The sequence below is a fragment of the Agelaius phoeniceus genome, chromosome 3 (genome assembly GCF_051311805.1).
Source record: "Agelaius phoeniceus isolate bAgePho1 chromosome 3, bAgePho1.hap1, whole genome shotgun sequence".
Lineage (NCBI taxonomy): Eukaryota > Metazoa > Chordata > Aves > Passeriformes > Icteridae > Agelaius > Agelaius phoeniceus.
Genome location: NC_135267.1, coordinates 111111955 through 111134018, shown reverse-complemented (window position 1 = coordinate 111134018; position 22064 = coordinate 111111955). Strand labels below are relative to the sequence as shown.

Sequence of the window (22064 nt, the reverse complement as noted above, 5' to 3'; positions counted from 1 at the left end):
ATGCTCTTTTATTTTGGGCTCATTTCTCCTTTTCATACAGTATGATTCCATACATACAAGACAGTGACAAGGCTATGACTCCATTTCATACAAGAATGATTCAAGGGCTCACTTTGGCTTGTAAATATGTAAAAGCCAGGCAAAAAAACAGGCTTGCCAAAAAGTGTTTTAAGAGGGACTGTTTCAGTATCCCACTTTTTTGATGCCTCACCTTTTTCTCAGTGCAGACGTTTGTCTCAATAATTCAAATGAGCGGAGCTGTCAGAAAAGGGAATTAGTGGTACAGCTTTCTGTCATGCCATTCCAGCAACCTTTGAAAGAGTAACAAGAGAGTTTCTGCATGCAGTGGCAGCCCAGGAGCCTGTGGGATGGGTCTGGTGACACCTGGATGATCTTTCAGGAGGCCCCAGGCCCTCTGAAAATCTCTGTGAATGTCCATAAGGGGCCATCTCTTCCTGCTGTCCTTCTGGAGGGAAGGCTGTAAAGCTCCAGGCTTCCCAGGGCACTTGGTGCCTGTGGAATAGTTCAGGGATGCTTTGCTGCTGGTGGCAGCTGCAGCAGCTGATTCCTTTCCTGTTCTGTTCCTGTGGAAGGAGCAGGGGCAGAGCTTTGCTCCCTGCATTATGTCCTGCACTGCACAGCTCTTTTCCACTTCAGTAGAGCCATCTTCTGTCCAGCAAAGAGAACCATTTCTGTTATTGCTGACAAGTATCCAGAAACCTCCTTCCCAGCTGCCTTGTCTTGTCCTTTTAGCTGCAGTGGGATGCAGGAGGAAGTTACCACTGGCTCTCTGCCCCTCCCAGCTGATGCTCAGTATCTGTATATATCACTGTATAGACTGGGCTGGGTGATAAAGAGCTGTTAGAGTTACAGAAATCCAGGAAAACAGTCAAACTGTGAGGTGGTTAACTTTGTGGAACTGGAGCAAGGTTCACATCATGACCAAGGATCATCCTGGTTCAAAGCTTGAGCCTGATCCTTGTCATTTTTACTCTGAGCTGAGTCTAATCAGGATGCAGCACTGCATTGTTTATCTTGGCAGTTACCTCTCTGTACTTCCCACGTGTTTATGGGTTTTGTCAAATCTAAGGAAACTTGCATGAGTCATGTGTTTTCTTTTGTTCATTGTGAGTAGTGGTGAAGCCTACCTTTCCCACTGAAGAGGAGCTGTGTAGCAGCCCTGAATTAAAGCACACCATTCATTAATGCTGATTTGTGTTCCAATTTTGAATTTAATGTGACCTGGTCAGATTGTCTTCTATCAGGAATCTTTTTTTTTTTTTCAAAATCCCAAACAAATAACACAAACCAACCAAACATCCTCCAAACCCTGAAAGTAAAACCAGGAGAGGAATTTAGTTGTTGCATAATATACGTATTTTGTGAGCATATTTTGCTAGCATTTAGGTTACAGGAACTTCTTATTCTTGTTCAGTACACTTGAGTTCATCCATTGCTCATGAATTCAAATGGTTATTCTTTCCATGCAATTGTTTCTAGAGTAGTTCCACACACATCTCAGTCCCAAATAATTTTAGTCTAACTCTTAAAACATAACGAGTTTTGAGAACTCCCATGTGTCAGGGTTTGACTGTATGTCTAATCAATGATCATTAATTAAAATTATTTTAAGAATAAAAAGTCAGACTGGGAATATGATACTCAGTAGTGCCAGACCACTACAAATAGCCTGTCAAAACAAACCAGTGGGGTTTTTTACTGCATTTGCTCCCAGGCCTTGGGAAATGGCTTCTTGTAGGTTGTATGTGGTTTGCCAGGTGTGTTTTTTCCAAGATGTGCTTTTTCCTGAGTTTACCAGGTTAGATGTTTCTCTCTGCCTCCTTTGTTATTTGTGAGTAGAAAATATGTTTTAAAAAGTGTTTTGTATTCCTGTTTACCTCTCCATAGATTGCAGTAACATTCTAGTGCTGTTTTATCTGAGTTGCATTGGTGCTGTTTCAACCATTAGTGTTTAGGAGTGGCAGAAATTCTGACCATGATCAGATATTCATAATCTTTGGTTTATTTCTTGAGGGAGGAGAAGCAGCTGCCCCAAGGAGGTGCCTGTGTATGTAAGTCAGGGTTTCCTCCTTGGATCTCAGCATGTGGGAGGGATTGTGCATGTAAGTACCTGGAGGTTCAAAAAACCCGAAAGTTCCTTTTGTATTTGACCCTCGTGGCAGGAAGGAATGATGAATCTGACTCCATGTTCTCAGAAGGCTAATTTATTGTTTTATGATGCTATATTATATTAAAGAATACTATACTAAAGAATACAGAAGGGATACCTACAAAAGGCTAAAAAGATAATAATGAAAACTCGTGACTCTTTCCAGAGTCTCTACACAGCTTGGCACTGGTTGGCCAATTAGTGAAAACAACTCACAGCAGAAACCAGTGAAACAATCTCCAAACACATTCCACATGAGCAAAACACAGGAGAAGCAAATGAGATAATTATTGTTTTCTTTTTTCTCTGAGGCTTCTCAGCTTCCCTGGAGTAAAGTCCTGGGTGAAAGGATTTTTCAGAAAATGTGAATGCCACAGCTCCCCATTCCAATTTATGGTGGTCTAGGGGGTGTGGGAAACATGAAGCCAGTCATGGCAAAGAGGAACACTGTGACCCCAAGTGCCTGTGCAAACTCTTGCCAGCTTTAGGTGGTTTTGTGGTATCAAGCAATGCTAGGCATTCTAGCTCATACAAGTCACACACCTTCTTTTGAATGTGAGGTAGCTGTCTTTAGCAGTAAAAACACTTTTCCCTCTTGGATACATTCCCCTTTGCAGCATATTTGTTTTTCACCTCCTGACCAAGGGGAGTGGAAATTATTTGCATCTGTCTAAGCTTGCAGCCAGAATTGGTGTATAACTTGTACTTTGCCACAGCTCCCTGTGGTTTGTAATGCAGCTGGCTGGCATTGAGGGTGAGTGGAGAATTTCTGAACAATATTTACTGGAGGTACAGCTCAGGAAAACACTTTTGTGGTTCATGATTTGACCTCTTGGAGATTCCTCCATTGCAACACTAGGCTCTGCTGGGACTGGTTGAAAAGGGAAGCCAGTATTCCTACTGAGGCAGTTTCAGACCCGCTCATGACTGATGTAAAAAGTACTTCCCTCCTGCACCCAATGTGTTTCTGTGTATTTTGTGCCCCTTGAAGGTATACTGGCAGTTAGTAAAAGCTTCTGATGCTTTGGGCAAGGGGGGAAATAATCTGCATTTGAGATGCCTTGGAAATCTGAAAAGTATCACATCATAAATAAGCAAACAGAAAGAGGAAAAAATAAAGAGGCTGGTAGTGGTAATTGATCCAGATAATAAAATGTCAAATGATTTTGCCTGCTCTTATCTGATCATACAGGGAAAGTTCTCCTCCCCATTTTCTTTCCTTGCTTGCCCTTTGCAGAGATTCTGCAAGTTGCTGAGCAAAGCTAGAAGAAAGCAGTTTGGTAATTTGGGGTTTTTTTTCTGTTGCTTGGTTGGTGGATTTTAATTTGGTTCAGCTTGTTTTCTTTGGTGTGAGGATTTTTGCAGGGGGGGCAGAGAGGCTTTTTGTTTGTTTTGAAAGTATTCAGTGCTCCTGTGCTTGTAAACTCTGTCCCTACTTGCTGAGGGTACAATAGCTGGCATAATGAGGGTGGTAAATGCTGTTAGTGATGCTTAGGGCCTGTCCAAAGTAGGGAATTCAGAAGAGCTGCACAGTGTGCAGTGGGGAGGTGGAGCTGTGTTGTCCTCTCTTGCTGCAGAAAAGGTCTGTAGGGGGAACACATCCTCTGCAAAAAGGGTGCTTTTTGTCTGTTCCTGAATTTTATCATCAGGAAGCTGTTACCAGAATAGCTGCTCCATAGTGTTTTCTAGCATGGGGAGAACCACAGGATGTACTTCTAGCTCAAAAATGAGGAATTTGAGGCTGCAACACGTGCACTTGTACTGGGTGTTCTGTATTGTATGGGTGATGGTGAAGCTTTTGCATAACAAAAGGAGTTCTCCAAGTATTCTGTTTATTTAAATTTTTAATAACAAGAATCTGCAGCCTCCAAGAACTCTACTTCATTACTGAATGTAGCAGTAACTTTAGATGCTCTGCTCCAAATAAATTTTAACCTTACATTACCTTGCCACATTCACACCTAGCCTAAGCCTTTATTTCTCACATAGCAGTCAATCCACAGCCAAAGGAATTTGGAGCATAAATATACAATTCCTTACTTGTTTCTGATCTTGGGAAGTGTAGTATTAAAATGTGAGGTAAGGACCTTTCATGGCAAAAATAAGAAAAAAAAAGTAAATATTTACAGAACTCAGCAGGAATACGATAAGAAGTGGCTGCCACTTATGGCATATTCTTTATGCTCTGCTTTAGGGAGGATTATTTGGGAGTTTAACTTTTTTTTTCTTGTTTCTTTCTTGGGTTTCTCATCTCTTTCTCACCTCCTCCCACTCTGACCTCTTAGCAGAGGGGAGCAAAGATAGATAGACAGCTGTGAAGGCAACAGAGCTGCTGGAGCAGAGACAGTAGTCTGGGCATAAGGTGAAGTGATGCAGGTTTGTGGATTTGTGTTGTGAAAATGATCCCTCCAAACAGACAAAGTCCTTGTGTCTGGTGCAGTGATCACCAATAGGTAGTGGGTTGCTCCATTGTCAGAGTACTGAACAGATTTTTCTGGCAGGCATGAGAGACCAGGATTTCTGTGGGTTGCAGCATTTGCAATCAATCTGGGAATAAAAGTGTCTGAATTGCATAAATATCCTTGAAGAGAAGTTTTTCCATATATTAGCACAGCAAAGAAGGCAAGTGAAATGTTCTCTCAATCACATCTGCACATACAAGTGTGCCTGAAGTGATGGCTGAATTTCTCCAACCTCACAAAAGAATGCTAAGGCTTATCTTCAAGTTGGCTTTGAATTGAGAACCTTTGAAGAGATTTTTGTATATGCTGAATATAAGAATTCTCAGTAGGAGAAGTACCAGCCCAGAGTGTCAGCAGCACCATGAGCTTTGTGGTAATTCTGTTCACTGACCCTAAGTGTTTGTTTATAAGAGTTAACATGTCTAATTTCTTTTTTCTAAATTTTCCACAGTCTAATAAAGGATATGGATAATGTCTCTCCTGAGAAAAATGATGTCAAAAGCTGTCCCCGGGACTCTGGATATGACAGCCTATCCAACAAGCTGAGCATATTGGACAAGCTCCTCCATACTCACCCTGTGTGGCTGCAGCTTGGTCTGAACGATGCTGAAGCCTTGGAAATTTTGCAGACACAACCTCCTGGGGTGAGAAGAATCTCAATTTCTTTAAGGACAAGCTTTTCTCAAATGTTGTGCTGCCATTTTATGTGACGGTGTTCACAGGGGTTCTTAGGATGAGGGAAGAGACGAGGATCTGACTCCATGCTTCAGAAGGCTGATTTATTATTTTATGATATATATTACATTAAAACTATACTAAAAGAATAGAAGAAAAGGTTTCATCAGAAGGCTGGCTAAGAATAGAATAGGAAAGAATGATAACAAAGGTTTGTGGCTCGGCTCTCTGTCCGAGCCAGCTGGGCTGTGATTGGCCATTAATTACAAACATCTAAGATGGGCCAATCACAGATGCACCTGTTGCATTCCACAGCAGCAGATAACCATTGTTTACATTTTGTTCCTGAGGCCTCTCAGCTTCTCAGGAGGAAAAATCCTAAGGAAAGGATTTTTCATAAAAGATGTCTGTGACAATTTTACACCCAGGTGTTGGACCCAATACAGTAATGACGAAGTAAAATTACAGTATGTTGTAGAGCAGACATCATGGGATTGTTGTGGTTCCTTTTTGTGTATGATCTGTATTTATTCTGGCATCTGTGATGAAGCTAATACCATGTCCTTCTGCCTTCTCCACAACAGATATTTCTGGTTAGGAAATCTGCAAGGCTGCAGAAGAAAGTCATCTCTCTGCGTCTGTCCAGCGACTGTGGGTCCTGCCTGAAAGAATTTGCCATAAAAGAAAGTACATATAGTAAGTTGTGAGTTACATACTTTTCAGCTGCTTCTTAGGTACTTTTTCCCTATAGGATGCAGGAGCATTTGCACTGCTGAAACCCACAGCAGAGGATACCCAAAGTCATGCAAATAATGTCATGGGCTGCTGTGCTGCTCTCTCAGGTGGGCTCTGGGAGTGGGTCTGGCATATTCTGCCATGAGGAGGGCAGATATATAGAAACACTTAAAACAGTTAAAACTGCTTCACCTGGAATGTTTCCACTGTGTACCTTGATGAATCCACTATTCATTTATTTTTATGGGTACTTATCCTCTTAGAAACTTACAGTCTTTTGTAGAAACACGGTCTGTAATGCTGTCTGCTTTCAATGAAATGTTCTTGAATGCAACTTTGTCATGAACTCTCTGCAGTTGAGGTGTGGGATGGGTTGTTTGGTTTTTTTTTGTTGGTGGTGGGTTTTGGTTTTGGGTTTTTTTGGTTGTTTGGTTTTTCTTTTTGGTGTGTGATAGCTAAATGGATTTTAATCTGTTAGAACTGTTTCTGTCACAAAATCAATGATTTCTCTTTTTAATTCAAACTATATCTGTTCTTTCTTTTTTTAGTAGAAATGAGCAAATGTTAACACTCCAAATTGTTTTGAACCAATAATGCCCTCATATCTTTAGAAGGGAGAGTGTGAAAAATAAGTTTGAGATTTAGGAATGAAAAAAGGAAGCTGCAGCTGGTGAGTCTATGTGGTACTGAAACTGCAAGTGGAGCAAATATTTCATTTTAACAAGAAAGAGAAAACTGAAGAAAATTAGCAAAAGTTTCAGTTAATCATCCCTGAAACAGAGAGTCTATAGTTAACTTCTATTTTTACTTGTAAACTGACATAATTTTAGTTGAGTTTTTCCTTTTTTATCTCTCCCTCCCCTGCACACATGAACAAAAAGTTAATTCTATGTGTCTGGTTTTAGTTCCAGGTACAAGCAAGGCAAGGCAAAGAGAAAGTTGTCAGTAATAGCTGATGTAATTGTGGTCTAAGGCTGTGTTTATAGGCTTGAAATTCCCATCTAGAAAAGAATTATATACTGTCTTTTATGAACAAAATTCTTCCACAAGGGGGAGATATTTACTGATGGTTTTAGCTATTTGTCACAGCTGAGGTTTTAGACCAGAGGCAAAAGATCTGGATCATTTCACTGTAGGAGCTTTTTCTGCTTGATCTGTGAGATTTGCTACTGGCCTCAGAGAGAGCCTGAGGTAATTGTCATTATTACTGAGAACAAGTATTTGTATCAGTAAGAAACAATGGTATCAAGTGGGGAAAAATGAAAGGCACTGCTCCTGTCTTCCTCGTCCCTTGTGCAAGGCAGTGGCATGCAACAGCTGTCAGAGTTTTAAAGAGTTTTTAGGTTAAAAGTGGATGGAAATTTATCTCCCTTTATGTTCTACACTCCTAAGGTGAAGACAAGTGAGTAGAATAGAATTCAAGAGGAGGAAATAAGACATTTAAAATTAGGCATATTAGTACACTGGGCAAACAAAGCCTCAGTTATTGATTTGTTGTCTATTAGCAAAACATTGTGCAGGCTCATCACACTTAATCTGTTTTACAGGAATTAGACCATATCCTTGGAATACAAAAGCAGACCAGCCACCAAGATTATCAGTATATTCTTGAAAATGCCTTCAGCAGGAATATGTACTTCTTCACAGAGCTGTTTTCTCTTAATCAAATAGTAGCTAGTTTGATGGTGGAATCTTACTAACTTCATGCTAAAATCTAAGATATATTTTATTAAACTGTTCTAAGAAACAGTGGATTAATGTGTGATTGTTTCTTGTAACTTTCTTTGCAGCATTTTCCTTGGAGGGGTCTGCAATAAGTTTTGCTGATTTGTTCAGACTCATTGCTTTCTACTGTATTAGCAGGTAAGGTGCTGCTCTGTTCCAAGCCACATCTGCTAGAAAGAAAATAATTTAAAAAAAAATGAGTTTTGAGGAGTTGTTTCAGCTATTGGTGCTATTTATGTTGCCAATCTGTGAATATTCCTGGATAGCCTTAGAAGGTAATGGTAGCAATCAGAGATAAGTCTTGGAAGCAAGTGTCTCTGTGTTACTTCATATTGATTATTGGGAGGCTGATGTGATTTTACACATCCAGCTGTGAGGTGCTGCCAAGCTGAACTTTACTTTAGCTGATATCTTGTGATGCTTTCTTAAGTGCTCTGTAGCTCATTTAAAAACAATCATGAACTAGCTTGCAAAGTCCATTTCTTGGAATTGCTGGTGAGAAGAATTTTTGGAGCATAATGGAAAAATGTCAGATGTGTAGAATATGACAACTGGGAGATGTCAGTTTAAATGGTGAACAACAAAAATGGCCTTGTCAGCTTTGCAGTTTATGGCTGCCAAACTTGTTTTCCAGGTAGTATGCAGAAAAAAATGTAGCTGGTGTTTTTATCCTTTATTTTCCATTTGACTTCAGTTTACTGGTGAGAATTTCCAGACTGATGCTTGAGCCTTATATGCACACACAGACAGGGCACAACCAAACTGCCCAGGTGCACATCTTCTGAAGGAAGCAGAGAGGCAGCTGTGATAGTCTCAGTCCTTTTACTGCATTGAGGCTGCCAGTTCATGCTGGCCATGTGATGATTTCTGGTGGGGGATGCTCTTGGGCTGCTGTGCTTGCTGGTTTTGTTTGTGGTGGAAAAGCATCTTAGACCCCTTTCCTACAGTCTCTGTTTAGCTGAGCTGTACATGCATGTAATAAAAGCAGCATTGATACCACATAGATAATTGGTCAGAACTCAGAAGAGAAATGAGCTGAAAATGTGTTTAAATGTAGTTTAATGAGGAGATATTCCTTATCTTGTCACCCTTTCAGTCCTGCCCACTTGCCAGGCTCTGGTAAATTCTCTCTAAGTACCTACAGGATCACTCAGCAAACAGGTTTCTTGCATTAGTCCATCCATTTTCTTTCACTGAAGGTTCAATATTGCTTTGTATAGATTAAAGGGGGCAGATAGGTAGCTATTGTGAAAAAGAGACAGTACCATTTGGTACATCACAGGAAATCCAGGAGGATTTTCTAAAACCAGAGGGAATTTCTTGCAGGAGGTAGCCAAGCAGTTTTTATGAGGGTTTACCTATTTTTTAATTGCAACCATGGTGATGATCTGGACTCTGGATTTTCTGTGGTACCATATTAAAGTGTCTTTCAAATGCTTTTTAGCTAGTGTATCAGTCCTGTGCATATGCCTGGCTTGAGTGTGAGTGGAATTCTGAGATCCTGTTTTTTCAAGAAGCTAACATACAACACAGAGAATATTTATGTGATAAAGACCCACAATCTGTCTGTGCTATAGCAGATGGTTGGCTTGTTCACAACCTTAAAACCAAAATTGTGTAGGATTCTCATTTAGTCTTAATTCTATGGGTCCTTCTACTACAGATGTTGCTGTTTAGCAACAGTTAGAATAAAATTCTTATTCTGAAAACTGGAATAACAGTCAACAGTTTATTCAGAAAGTGAGAAGCTTTTTTGAAGTTTCAAGGGCAGGTAACAAGTTTGCATCTCACTGATCTGCTTGTAGAAGAGCAGGTGTAAAAGCTTCTGTTGGAAAGGCAGAAAATTCTGGATGGCTGTGTGGAAATGATCCTAGGGAAAGTCCTGGGCACTTGGCTGCCATTTGCCCTTCACACCACTCTGCAAAGTAAAGGAGCTTTGGGGTTGGTAATGTCATGTTTAACTGTGCTGTGTGTTTAAGGATCTTGCCACCTGACACAGCTCAAGAAGAAGATAATCAGAAATCAGACACTGCCAGTGTTTAAAAAAAAAAAAAGCTTTTCAAACTATGGATGGTGCTGAAAACCATAATGGTTTTTCTCTTTGGAAACAGGGATGTCCTTCCATTCACACTGAAGTTGCCTCATGCAATTGCTGCAGCAAAGACAGAAGCTGAACTTGAAGAGATTGCTCAGCTTGGACTGAGTAAGTAGTTCTCTACACAGATGTCTTTCCCTGTAGCACACCTGCAACATTGAAGAAATAAGCTGTATCAGTAAATAGTTCATACTGGTTAGTGATGATACAAATTTTGTTTAGAAAAGCAGTTTCCCTTATTTGGGAAGGCCAGACCTTCTTCTGGCCAAGGAGTGGTGCTCTTCCTTCCTTCTGTGCCTCCTGTGATATTTTTGTTAGTGCTGTTTCTTTCTTCCTTCTTCTCTTCCCTCTCTGGGCAACCCTTGGGCAAAGCAAATCTCACAGTCCCCACACAGAGGTTGGTGTGGCTTCTGCTCCAAGACCAAACTGCATGCTCACATAGCACTGGCTGTGTGAGCCTATATAAAACACTGGCTTTATAATTTATTGTGAGGAGAGTGTAGGAACTGAGGTCCCCTGTTAATATAACTTCTGTTAAGATTGACATGGAAACTTAAAATGGTGAATTTGGAGATCAGCGCATCAATGAAGTGGCATATTTAGAAAATGAGGAGTGTATATATGATGGTGTAGAATGTATCCATGGGCAGGGGTTAGGTGAAATTTTTAAAATACCAGAAGACAATGCAAGGGTGTCCTTGCATCACTTGGTTGCTTCAGCCAAACACAGGCTCCTTGTAAAGCATACCTTGAGCTCAGAGGAGATGGATGCAAAGCCTTTGTAAAGCATACCTTGAGCTCAGAGGAGATGGATGCAAAGCCTTTGTAAAGCGTACCTTGAGCTCAGAGGAGATGCATGCAAAGCCTCCTGGGATTTGAAACTTGGGCACCACCCAGATGAATCATTAAGCAGCTCTGCATTGAGCAAAGTGCTGAGTGGCTTCATTTCCTTCTCCAGGAAGGGAAGGTTGACTGTCAGCAACCTTTGTTGCAGTAGATTTTTTAATAATCTTTGATTTTGAAAAGAGTCATCTCTGAATCAATGTTAGCATGAGGATCTCCTGAACTGTCTGATGGGACTTTGCAGTAAAACCATACCTGGGGATGTATTGCAGTGCTTTGCATTTTGGTTTGCTGCAGTAGCAGTGCAATTAAAGGGTTTGTTTTAGAGAGGAGAGAATTACTTCTGCACTGCTTGACTGCAAGTTTAGGTAATCAGGTGAAACTTTGGGTTATCATGGGAATAGAGGCAAATATGGTAGTGTTGATGTCAATGTTTAGATGGCAAAAAGAAAGTGAAAGGTCTGACTGGGATACAGTGTAATGAAAACAGTCTCCCAGTGCCACATGGAAGCCTTAAAGTAGCATGAGGTGAGTCTCTCCAGAGGGGATGATAATGGTAATGTTGATCAAGCTCTCCAGGCTAACCACACTTTGTCACCAGTACCCCAGAGCACTGTGGCCTGCTTGCTGCAGAATTAGTCTTGGTCTTCAACAGTCTCTGCATTGTGTGTGTTTTTTCTGTAGCTACTACATTTGAAAGTTGATGGATCAGTGTCTGTGTTGTTGCTGTATTTGGGATTAATTACCTGATATACACCAGATCACAGTTTCCATGAGCTAAAAGCAGGCTACAAAGTTGAGATTTTGATGGAGTTTTAGGTGTCCACGTGCAGAAGAGCACACCAGAAGATGAGCCTTTCAATGCTGTGGACTCAAGAGGGGCCTAAAAACTCCCAACAGCCCTTCCTGTTAAGTGTGAGTTTTCTTTGAGGAACGCCTAAGCACAAAACCCCGTCTGTATCTCCTGTCAGAGCTCTCTTGTGCAGTAGGCTCAGAGGGAGAGCTGCACAACACAAGTCAATAGCACATAGCCCAGCAAACCACATCAGGAGGAACTTTTGGTAAAGATTCAAGGCTGTTGCCAACCTGCAAGGTTTCATGTGCTGGACATATGATTCTTTCTCAGTCTCCCTTGTGTTTCACCTGCAGCAGTGCTTACATCATGTGTGTTTGCAGCAGCCACATGCCAGGCACAGGCACTGAGAGATCCACAGGCAGGATGTGAAGTCATGAAGCTGGGAACACCAGCAACATGGCATAACTATGCAGAGAAACATGCCTGTGCCTGTAGACATTCTCTGGCCGTGGCCTGTCACCACGGGCTGTTTCCTGTCTTCTGCCCCACAGGCAGGACATGGCTCTTGGCCATGGACTTGTTCTGGATGCTTGGCATTCGTGCCCTTGGGCTCAGATATCATTGCTCAGTTGCCTCCAGTGAGCCAGCTTGACACACTATGGGAAAAGGACCATGTCAAGATAGGCAAATTTTAGCTAAATCTCCCTCCTCTGGTACTCTGCCCATATTTCAGCATGATTGCTGCCTTCCAGGGCACATCTGGTTTCAATCTTCATACCTTCAGGCACCAGCGCTCTTTAGCAGTGGCTTGGTTGCACAAACATGCTGACACTTGTCTGGGATAAGTGCAGAGGCTGCAGCTGCAACTTGCTGGTGTAGCATAGGTTTTCCATGCCACTAGTGTGGAACTGCACGTGGGTCTCTTTATGTGTCACTGCAGTCTCAGGCAAACTGTCCCCACAGCAAAGGCAGGGCAGCAGGCACCTTTATTAGACACTGGATTGCTTGGTCTGCCTTGCTGAAGGTGATGTGTGCATCCACCACAGCAAAATGGGAGCTGCCTTTTCATGTATAGTTTCATGTGTTCACTATGAAAAGAAACTGAAGCAAGATACTTGTAGAGTTTCTGGAAGTGGCCTTTAGCCGGTGTAAATCAGCTTAACCATTGTCTTTAATGAAGTGAGCTTATTAAAGCTGAGAATCTTGCTTTATTTCTCCTGAGTGAGATGCTAGTGAGAAGTTTGTGTTCATTTCAGTCTCAAGCCAGTAAAAACTATTCTGTTACAGTCTCCATTCCTTTCTTTGATTCTCAGTTTAATTTTAAGCTTAGTGGGGTGATTGGAGGCTATGCACTGGTCATGGTATTTATAAATGAGTAAGAGCAGCCCAAGGAATGTAGCATATAGTTATGTCTGATGGTACTTTAAAAGGTTCACTGGATTTTTTCCCCCCTTTTAATTAATAAAACCTTGCTTCAATTTCTCGATGTTTTAAACTGGTGTTGTTGAGTTGAATGTTCTGAAATCCATCTGCATGGTGTTTAGCATTCTTACGTTAATGCAATGATGATTTTCAGACTTTTGGAGCTCCCTGGCTAACAGCAAACCCCCGGATCCTTCACCTCCCTGTAGGCCTGTGCCTTTGGACAGTGCTCGCAAAGACTCCCGCCAGCTCTGCCTTATAAATGGAGTGCATTCTATACGAACCAGAACGCCTTCGGAGCTGGAGTGCAGCCAGACCAACGGAGCGCTGTGTTTCATTAATCCCCTCTTCTTAAAAGTGCACAGCCAGGATGTCAGTGGAAGTCTGAAAAGGCAGAGCCCGAGAACTCCAGACGTGAATGGCACAGCGAGGCCTCGCTCCCCCCCGCCCCGGCCGCCACCTCCTGCTATTAATAGCACCCTCACGAGCCCGCAGATTTCCAGGACTATAAAGCAGGCGAGCATGCCAGAAACACTCAGCCATAAGAAGGAGAGGGGCTCGGATTTGCTGCAGAACAAGCCCACCCCGATTCCGCCTCCTCGGCTGAAGAAGCAGGCGCTGTGCTCCGAGGCTGACGGTGCCTCCAGGAGCGCGGCCGCCCTCCGGCCCCGCTCCTCCGTGTGCGTGCCCGAGGCAGCCACGGCTGCTCCTCCGCGTGAAACCCTGCCAGCCCTGCCCCAGCCGGCTCCAGCAGCTCCCAAAAAGACTCCAGCTGCCATCTCTGAGTCACACATCCCGTGGAATGGAGGCCGGCAGAGACTGAGCGACATGAGCATTTCCACCTCCTCATCTGACTCGCTGGACTTCGATCGGAGCATGCCGCTCTTCGGCTATGAGGGGGACACCAACAGCAGCCTGGAGGACTTTGAGGGGGAGAGTGACCAGGAGAGCATGGCACCCCCTTTGAAGCCCAAGAAGAAAAGAAGCAGTTCGTTTGTTCTCCCCAAGATTGTGAAATCTCAGCTACGGAAAGTCAGTGGAGTTTTCAGTTCCTTCATGACCCCGGAGAAGAGGATGATTAAGAAAATTGCAGAGATGTCCCGGGACAAACGTACCTATTTTGGATGCTTAGTGCAGGACTATGTCAGCTTTCTGCAAGAAAACAAGGAGTGCCATGTTTCCAGCACTGATATGCTGCAAACAATTCGTCAGTTCATGACCCAAGTCAAGAACTACTTGTCCCAAAGCTCCGAACTTGATCCCCCAATCGAATCACTGATTCCTGAAGACCAAATAGGTAAGAAACACTGTCCTGTGTTTTGGAGGGAAGGTGAAAATGTGGAATCTGTGTTTATAAGTGATAGTCTTTGTCCAGTTCAGAAAGGTGGGGCTAACTTGGCTAGTAGAGCTTGGACTACCGAGTATTTGAGTCTTAAAACAACCTCCCCCTCCATTCCCCACCCCAAATCACTCTGTTGGCTTGGGATGATTACACTACAAAGTTTTTCATAAGAAGTTATCCTTAAAATAAGTGCAATGTGGACTTTTTTTACCTGTGATTATTACTTTTTTTACCTGCTTTACTGTTGATAATAGAGAACCCTTTGTTTGCTGGCACACATGTGTTTTTCTCTGAATTGGACTGACATAGTTCTCAAGGTTTGGTCTAAAACTGCCAGATCTGACCATATGGACTGTAGCTGTAGAACTAGAATTTATTCAAAACCAATGACATTTTATGACAACTTAGTTTTGAAATAAATCTGATTCCTCCAGACATTCTTAGTCACTTCTAACAAAGCTGTACTATCCCTGCACTTGAAACTAAATAAAAAGGTGTGTAAGAGTTTTAGAAAACAAACATGTGCAGGAGGCAGAAGGGGCTGTTGTTTTCTGTAGTTTTCTGTACTTCTCTGTTAGATGTGTTTGTGAGTGGTTATGGATGAGCTATATGTTTTAACAGGAGAGAGAGAGATTTGTATATCCAGAAAAGTGAAATCGTTGTTGCTGCATAAATCTTGCTGCCTCTCTTGCAGAGTCTGAGCAGTATTTGTAAAAGGTCTGTAAGCCACATTTAAGAGGTAAACACGCCTCAGGGCAGAATACTTTCCTTGTGAGCTCACTTCAGTCCTAATTTGTTTGTTTTTCTCCCTACCCCAGTGTCCCAACAGTTGGCTCAGTGCAAAATTGGCAGACACTTCCTTCCCTGGGACTAGAGGGTAATTTTATATTGACATTCTGTCTGTCCTTGACCAAGATGAAGTATTCTCATGTAACCTCAGCTGCATTTACACAGTGTCAAGCAAAAGTCACAAGGGCTGCTAAAGCAAATACAAAAATGTGAAAAGTGTCCCCAGTATTGAGACTCAGAGACATAAAATATTCTCACTATAATAATGAAGACTGTTAGGTGGGTGTTTCATGGAAGAAAAAGCACCAAATTAAGCAGGGGATGGAGGTGCATTTTTGCCTGCATTTCTGTAGAGTGCTGGATGTCTGACAAAGCAATTCAGATCGAGTTTGGTTGTAATTTTGTGAAAGCCTAGTTTGTTATGTACTTTTCATTTCACAAGGGTGTGGTTTAATGGGATTGTGGGTCTCCCAAGACTGGAAAAAATGTTGTCTGCTATTAACTGTTTCAGACTTTGGAGTACCATAAGTTATGAAGTATAACAATAAAACTGCCCTGGTTTTCTTCAGCGACAGAAAGTCTGGTTTTGATCATGTGACTAAACACAATTAATTTATAAAGTGGGCTGGTTTAAACAGAAAAAGAACTTGCTTTTGAATCATCTACTGCCTTTGGCTTGAGCCAGCAAACAACTGCAGTGGATCAGGAGCATCAGATGTTACTGATCTAACTAGATAACTATGTGACAGCAAAATTTAGTCATCCCTATGGAGAGCTTTTTATGAAGTAGAGTCCTGCCTGTTTTCCATAGTTTTCCTTGACTATTTCAATATGGAATTGCAGCCCAAATTGTAACTTTGTGAGTGGTTGTTTATCCTCTCTCGTCAGTTCGTACTTCCACGGTGCAGTTTTTTCCTGCAGCGTGTCAGCCTGGTGCTGCATGTGTGCCTCTGGGATAATGCTCCTCCTTTCTGAGTCATTCAGCCTTTGTTTTAACCCTCTTTTGTCTCCTGAACTTCAGTAGGTGCTGGAACACCTCCCCCAGGTCTAGTGAAACCCTCGGTGTTTGGAACTTCTTTCAATGTCTCCATAATGATCTTTTTGATCATGTGGATCTTCTTCTAGAATTGCATCATGGGCTCTTGCAAGCAAAAGACTTCTGCAGCTGATCTTTTAAGCTTCCCAGACAGGGAAAATTGTTAAGCTTCTGCAAAATCACTGGGAAAATATCCTTCAGGGTTCCTAGCCCTGACAGATGCCTCCTAACCTTGGCACTGTAGGCTGTTAACCCTCCCTGAAGCAATGGGACTCCCAGTGTTGGCACAGAGTCAAGAGTAAGGCACATGGCTCTTTATTGTTAGAGGATGAATGTAATTTATTTTTTTAAAAGGCATCCACACCTCAGTTTGTATCCACAGAATAAAGACTGGTCTGAGGAGATAGTCCAGAGCTGCTTGATCAGCAAATGTTTGGGAGTTTTTGTCTTTTCATCTTTTCCTGGCTCTGAACAGAATGGAGTCAAGTTGGATGCTGTCACTTTGCCAAGTGGGATCTAACATCTGACATCTAAACAACTTCAGTCTCAGTGCCCAAATCTGGCCCTGAACCAAGAAATCACTGGTTGAAACCACTTGTCAGTAAGGTACCAGCTGATCATGTGGGAACGTCCCTAAACAATACCATCTATTACTTGGTTTGATATTTCTAATACGTTAGGGATATTTAAATGCTGAGTGTTCAAGAAGCTTGGAGAGAACGTGTTGGTCTCTTACTGGCAGTCCATGCCTTATTTAAGGTCCTTGGCTCTATACAGAGGAGTTGCAGGCAGACAGAGCTACACATGCTAATTGACTGAAGCCCAGGAGTGACCCCCATTGTTTGACAGCCAGCCATTGGTACTTGGGTTCTCAGTGTTCTGTGCACCTGTTGGTGCATGCTGCTTATGGTTATTATGGCAAGACAGAATTTCCCTGGTTTGTTTATATGGAAGGTGCACAGAATTAGACTTATGGGTCTTAAAAAGGTTAAGCAGCAACCCACCCCAGATCCCCTCTTCTTTACTAATCCATTTATCCTCCTAAAGGAGCTAGAATGGTATGTCACTATTTCTGCTTGAAAAACTCATGCCAGCTGTTTTTTTCACTGTGTTACTTTTTAGGTGCTGTTCTGGGGTCCTGTCCTGCATTGTTGCATCTTTTCACGTTGAGCTCAGTCTTACAAACACATCCCTCAGTGCCCCTCCTTTCAGCACAGGAGTGACAGGACAGGGCAAGCAGGAAGCAGTGGTGAAAGTACTGAGCAGAGGCAGGGGACCAGGCTCTGTGTCTGACCATCCCTTGGATTTCCTTTGTGACTTTCTCCCAGCTTCTTTTCTTTCCTGCTACTTCAAGAGAAGACATGTGCTTACCACACAGCTATAGCATGAGTTTTAAGTAACTCACAGCTGCTTAAAGCAGAGCACACCTTGCACAGATAGCTGTGTGATTTTTTTTTGTGTGCTTTTATGTAGGTCAGATGAGGGGAGGCTTACTTTCATCCCTAGTTGCTGGGTCTCTGCCGCCACTGCCTGTAGATCAACCACCTCAGTTTTCAGGGTTGTGCTGATTATCAAGGAATGTGGATTGTGTGGGGTCTTACTTTCAAGTCCTGGTCCTGTGGAGGAGATTGCCATGTCTGCACCCACCAAGAAATGGATGCTTGGCCATCACTCTGTGGTATTCCAAAGCAACTTTGTGCTTTCAGCTCCCAGGCAGTGTGACCTGTGCAGGACTGGGCCTTTTTGGGGTGGCTCTGAGGCTCACTCAGTCTGCTGCTGACCTCTGATTCCCCTGCTGAATGGTTTGGCCATGGTAAACAAAACAGGGCTTGAGTGTAAATGGAGGGACTGGAATGTGACAGTCATGTCAGTGGAGCAGCAATAGTTGGTAGGTAGGAGGAAAACAGAGAGCCTGGAAAAGGTGAGAGCGTGCCTAGAGTTTGAGGAAGTGAGGGTTGTAAGGAGGCTGTGTAAGGACACTGGCAATGACTAATGTGTTGTCTTGTCTAGATGCAGACTTGTGTGGTTGGCAGCAAAACAAAAATAGCATGTCAGCACAGGATACAGATGTGTTTCCACAAGTTACAACGAAACTAGCTGGCTGGCCTTTCCAATTCATTTATCAAAGCACTTCCAGTTCCCATTTTGAGGCTACAGGCTAATTATAAGCATTTCAGGAACGATACACAGTGTTCAGCTGATATTATATTCAGTTAAAAAACATTATCTGAAGAGTATCTGTTTTGGTTTTGGAGTTGTAAGCATCCTGGGAGGATATTTGAAAACATGCATCTGGAATAAACAGAATTTTTGTTGCTGATTTGGATCTTAAAAATATACAGAGATGATAAGGTAAAAATTAAGTTCTCAATTCACAACTTAGATAATGATTTGTCTGGGAAACACTCATATACTATTTTGTGGCCATTAGAAATCAAACAATGAAAACTGCTGCTGGCTGAGAATTGGTTTGTGGGGTCTTACCCAAAACCACCTTTCTGTGAAAGCAGCCAGAAGCAGCAGTGCTGAAGAATGGGTCGCTGGTGGGTGGTCTGGCCCCAAAAATGCTCACAGGTGCCATGACACTGAATATTGTTCTAAGATCAAATCACAAGAAGTGCTGTCCTACCAGGCTTTAATAATAATATTTTTTTTTTGCAAGCTTTGTATTTGTTAGGATACATATGGGTATTACTGTTGACCATTAAAAAACCAGTCCAGCCCTTATCAATCTTGCTGCTGTTAGCCTCATCAGCTTGTTGGATTTTGCCACTTTTTCATTTGAGGGCAGAACTCAGTGGTTCTCACGTGTGTGCCAAGAATTCATAAAGGAGAAGAAAAGGTTGTGTGTTGTTTTGAGGGTTTTTTGTGTGTGGCTTGAAGGATTTTTGTTTGTTGTCGTTTTTTTCTTTGTTTTGTTGTGCCTGTGTGGAGCTTTGAGCACAGCCACGAGTTACATGATCCCTTCCTCTGTGCTGCTTCAGAATTATTTCAAGTTTCCATGGAAACTGTGGAAATGTGATGGAGTAAATTTCAAAGCAATTTCCAGGCACTGCTTTTGGATCCTGTGACAAAATAGCAAATGTGAAAGAAACCTCCTTGCCATCTTGCACAGCTGTTAAAATCTCCATGGTTCTTCTGTGGAAGTGGCACTGCCTTTGGAGGGGTTGAGGGCAGAAACCCTGAGCCTTCAACGAGCCTGGCCCCAGCCAAGAACTGCAACTCTGGGGAGGAATTTTGTCTCCCAGCAGCATCCAGTTCCTGTGGGATGTGGGGAAGCCTCCTGTTCCTATAGAGGATCAGTCACATCCAGAAACACACTGACTTTCCCGAGGCTCCTGTGAACAGACGTTGTGATGACCCCTCTTTGCTGAGATGAAGGATGGCTTCTGCTCAATATTCATCTACAAAACTTCCAGTGGAGCCTGTGGGAGTTCAGCTCTCATGGGGACAGAGCTCTCCCACTGTGCATGATGTTTAGCAGCACCAAGTGCTTTAATAAACAAGACAAGGTGCTTGGAATGCACAGTGCAGAGGTGTTCCTCTTACAAGCAAAGCAGTTGTTTTTCCTATTTGAAAAAATCAGGTAGTAGGACTAAAGTAAGCTGAATTGCCAAAAAAATAGTCATCAGTGAAGATAGCAAGGAAGGATTTGTACACTCTAGAATAGAAATTTAGCTAGCCAATGTACCTGTGGGTGAGACTCGTGTGTTTTTCTTGGTGAAAAATTGTTTCTGCAATTGTTTATGCCCCATGAGCCCTGAGGACTGCTTTGATGGCAGGGAGAGGCAGTTTCTGTCTCTCACCCTGTGCAGAAGGGTGATGCTTCTATTTACCTGGCTGGTTTGGTGCTGATAGTGTGGCTCTACCAAGTACAATAGAGATGAAGTGTTGCCACTTGCTAACGTTGCTAATTGATGGCTCTGGTCTGCTGGGAAGCTGGATCCAGCCCTTGCTGCTGTGTGAGAAGCCACCAAGAGCATGTCTCAGACTGATCATGCCTTTTCCAGTGCCTTTACTGACAAACACAGATAAAAAACTACATATGAAGTCAGGGCACCCAGGATGAGAAATGTGCGTGTGAAGGGTGTTTATATGGGATAGAGAGGGATGGAGACCCAAAAGGAAAAAGGGCTGGACACAAGAATATGATAAATGAAAGAAAAAAGCAAGAAAACAGAATAATGCTTGTTTGGAGAGTATGTGTGTGTCTGTGTAAATACCAAGCCTTAGAAACAGTATGGGATTAAAAAAAAAAAAAACAAAAAACAAAAGGGAGGGGGAGAGTAGGGAGAAAAGAAAGAGGCTGTAGTCTAAAAAATCACAGAAGTACAGGCAAAGAACCTGGGATGGGCATGAGGTTTAATGAAGCTGTAATGAGTCACTGTAGTCTAAAAAAACCACAGAAGTACAGGCAAAGAACCTGGGATGGGCATAATGTTTAATGAAGCTGTAATGAGTCACTGTTACTAACAAGAATGTCCACTGCTAATTTGTGTAAAGGTGTGGCCTGGCAGTGACACAGCCTCTCCTCTGTGTGCTCTCTGTCCTTGTGCTCCTCTGGTCCATCTGCCTGCTCCAGGCTCTGGAACTGCCCCACTCTCCCGTAGGGATGGCACAGGAGCATTCCCCACCATGGTACAAATAATCGATGTAACTTAAGAACTAATGTTAACTGTGTTGCCATAAGGATGCTGAGAAGGGAAATTAGCTTTTACAGTAAAAGTTTGCAGAGAAAGTGTTGAGCAAAGAGCTTTCTCTGTTGACACAGTCCATACTATGAAAATGGAGAATGAGGGTTACAGAAAAACTGGAGTAGAACAAGAATTAAAAATAAGTCCTGAAGTTAGCAGTTACTGTGCTATGTGCACACAATTGCCAAAGAACTTCAAACTTGATGACAAAGCTGTATATAAGCTTGTGTGATGAAATCTGAAGTTGGAAAAACACAGCTTGGTTTTCATTTATAGTTTAAAGCCTGTAATCTGCCCAGCTTCATAAAGATCCTGACAAAGTTGAGCCAAGTTTTAGGAAATCTTTGTTGAGTTATAGTTTCCAATGGAAACTATGCAAAAAGAACAGGCTTTGATGCCAAAGGAGACAAAAATTATGATTTTGACTGTGTTTCACGTTAAGTTTGGGAGTTAAAGCTAAACTTAAAGTAAAATAAAACTTGCAGATTTCCAACCAACAAAAGAAAAACTTTAATAGACCCACAGCTTTTTTTTGTTTTTGTTTTTACCTATCTGTAGTCTGTCTGTGTGGGTGTGGTGTTTTTTATTTACCACATTACCAGAAATGACAATTCAGTGCGGATTCTGGTGTTAACAAACATCTGGAAACTCAGCTTGTGTAATAAATGGGCCTTAGAAAGCAGGTTTTGCTCGACAGGGTCTCTTCAGGGAATGGTTATGTTAATGCTGGCTCTGCTTTAGAGGGGGAAGTCAGCTGGATTTGTGTTTTCCTGTTGCAGATGTTGTGCTGGAGAAGGCCATGCATAAGTGCATTCTGAAGCCCTTGAAGGGTCACATTGAAGCGATGTTGAAAGAGTTTCATACCACAGATGGTTCCTGGAAACAACTGAAGGAAAACCTGCAGCTGGTGCGGCAGAGGAATCCTCAGGAACTGGGCGTGTTTGTCCCAACACCAGACTTTGTGGACGTTGAAAAGATTAAAGTCAAGTTCATGACTATGCAGAAGATGTATTCACCTGAAAAGAAAGTCATGCTGCTGCTGAGAGTTTGCAAATTGATTTACACTGTTATGGAGAATAACTCAGGTATGGTGTTTCTGGTAGCTCAGGTTCACTGATATTTCATACCTGATGTTGTCTTTCAGAGGAATCAGCCCATCTCGTTCTGCAGACAGCTCTACTGCTGAAGCTCTTGCAGCAGCTTCTCCTTGCCCTTTGGAGAGGAATTCTTGCTCTCTGCTTCTGACCTGCTGTCTCTGAACTATCTGGCTGCATATCTTC

General features: G+C 42.5%; 1 protein-coding gene across 8 annotated transcripts in view; it reads left to right on the top strand.

Annotated features, from left to right (window-relative positions):
- The window catches only part of RIN2 (Ras and Rab interactor 2), a 66537-nt gene that overhangs the window by 32872 nt on the left and 11601 nt on the right, over positions 1 to 22064 (top strand). For all 8 annotated transcript variants that reach the window (XM_077176168.1, XM_054628883.2, XM_077176166.1 and 5 more), the window contains 6 exons: positions 5084 to 5276; positions 5892 to 6003; positions 7833 to 7905; positions 9879 to 9970; positions 13078 to 14220; positions 21564 to 21869. In XM_077176168.1, coding sequence (XP_077032283.1) covers positions 5084 to 5276; positions 5892 to 6003; positions 7833 to 7905; positions 9879 to 9970; positions 13078 to 14220; positions 21564 to 21869 — 1919 coding nt within the window. The remainder of the gene's footprint in view (positions 1 to 5083; positions 5277 to 5891; positions 6004 to 7832; positions 7906 to 9878; positions 9971 to 13077; positions 14221 to 21563; positions 21870 to 22064) is intronic.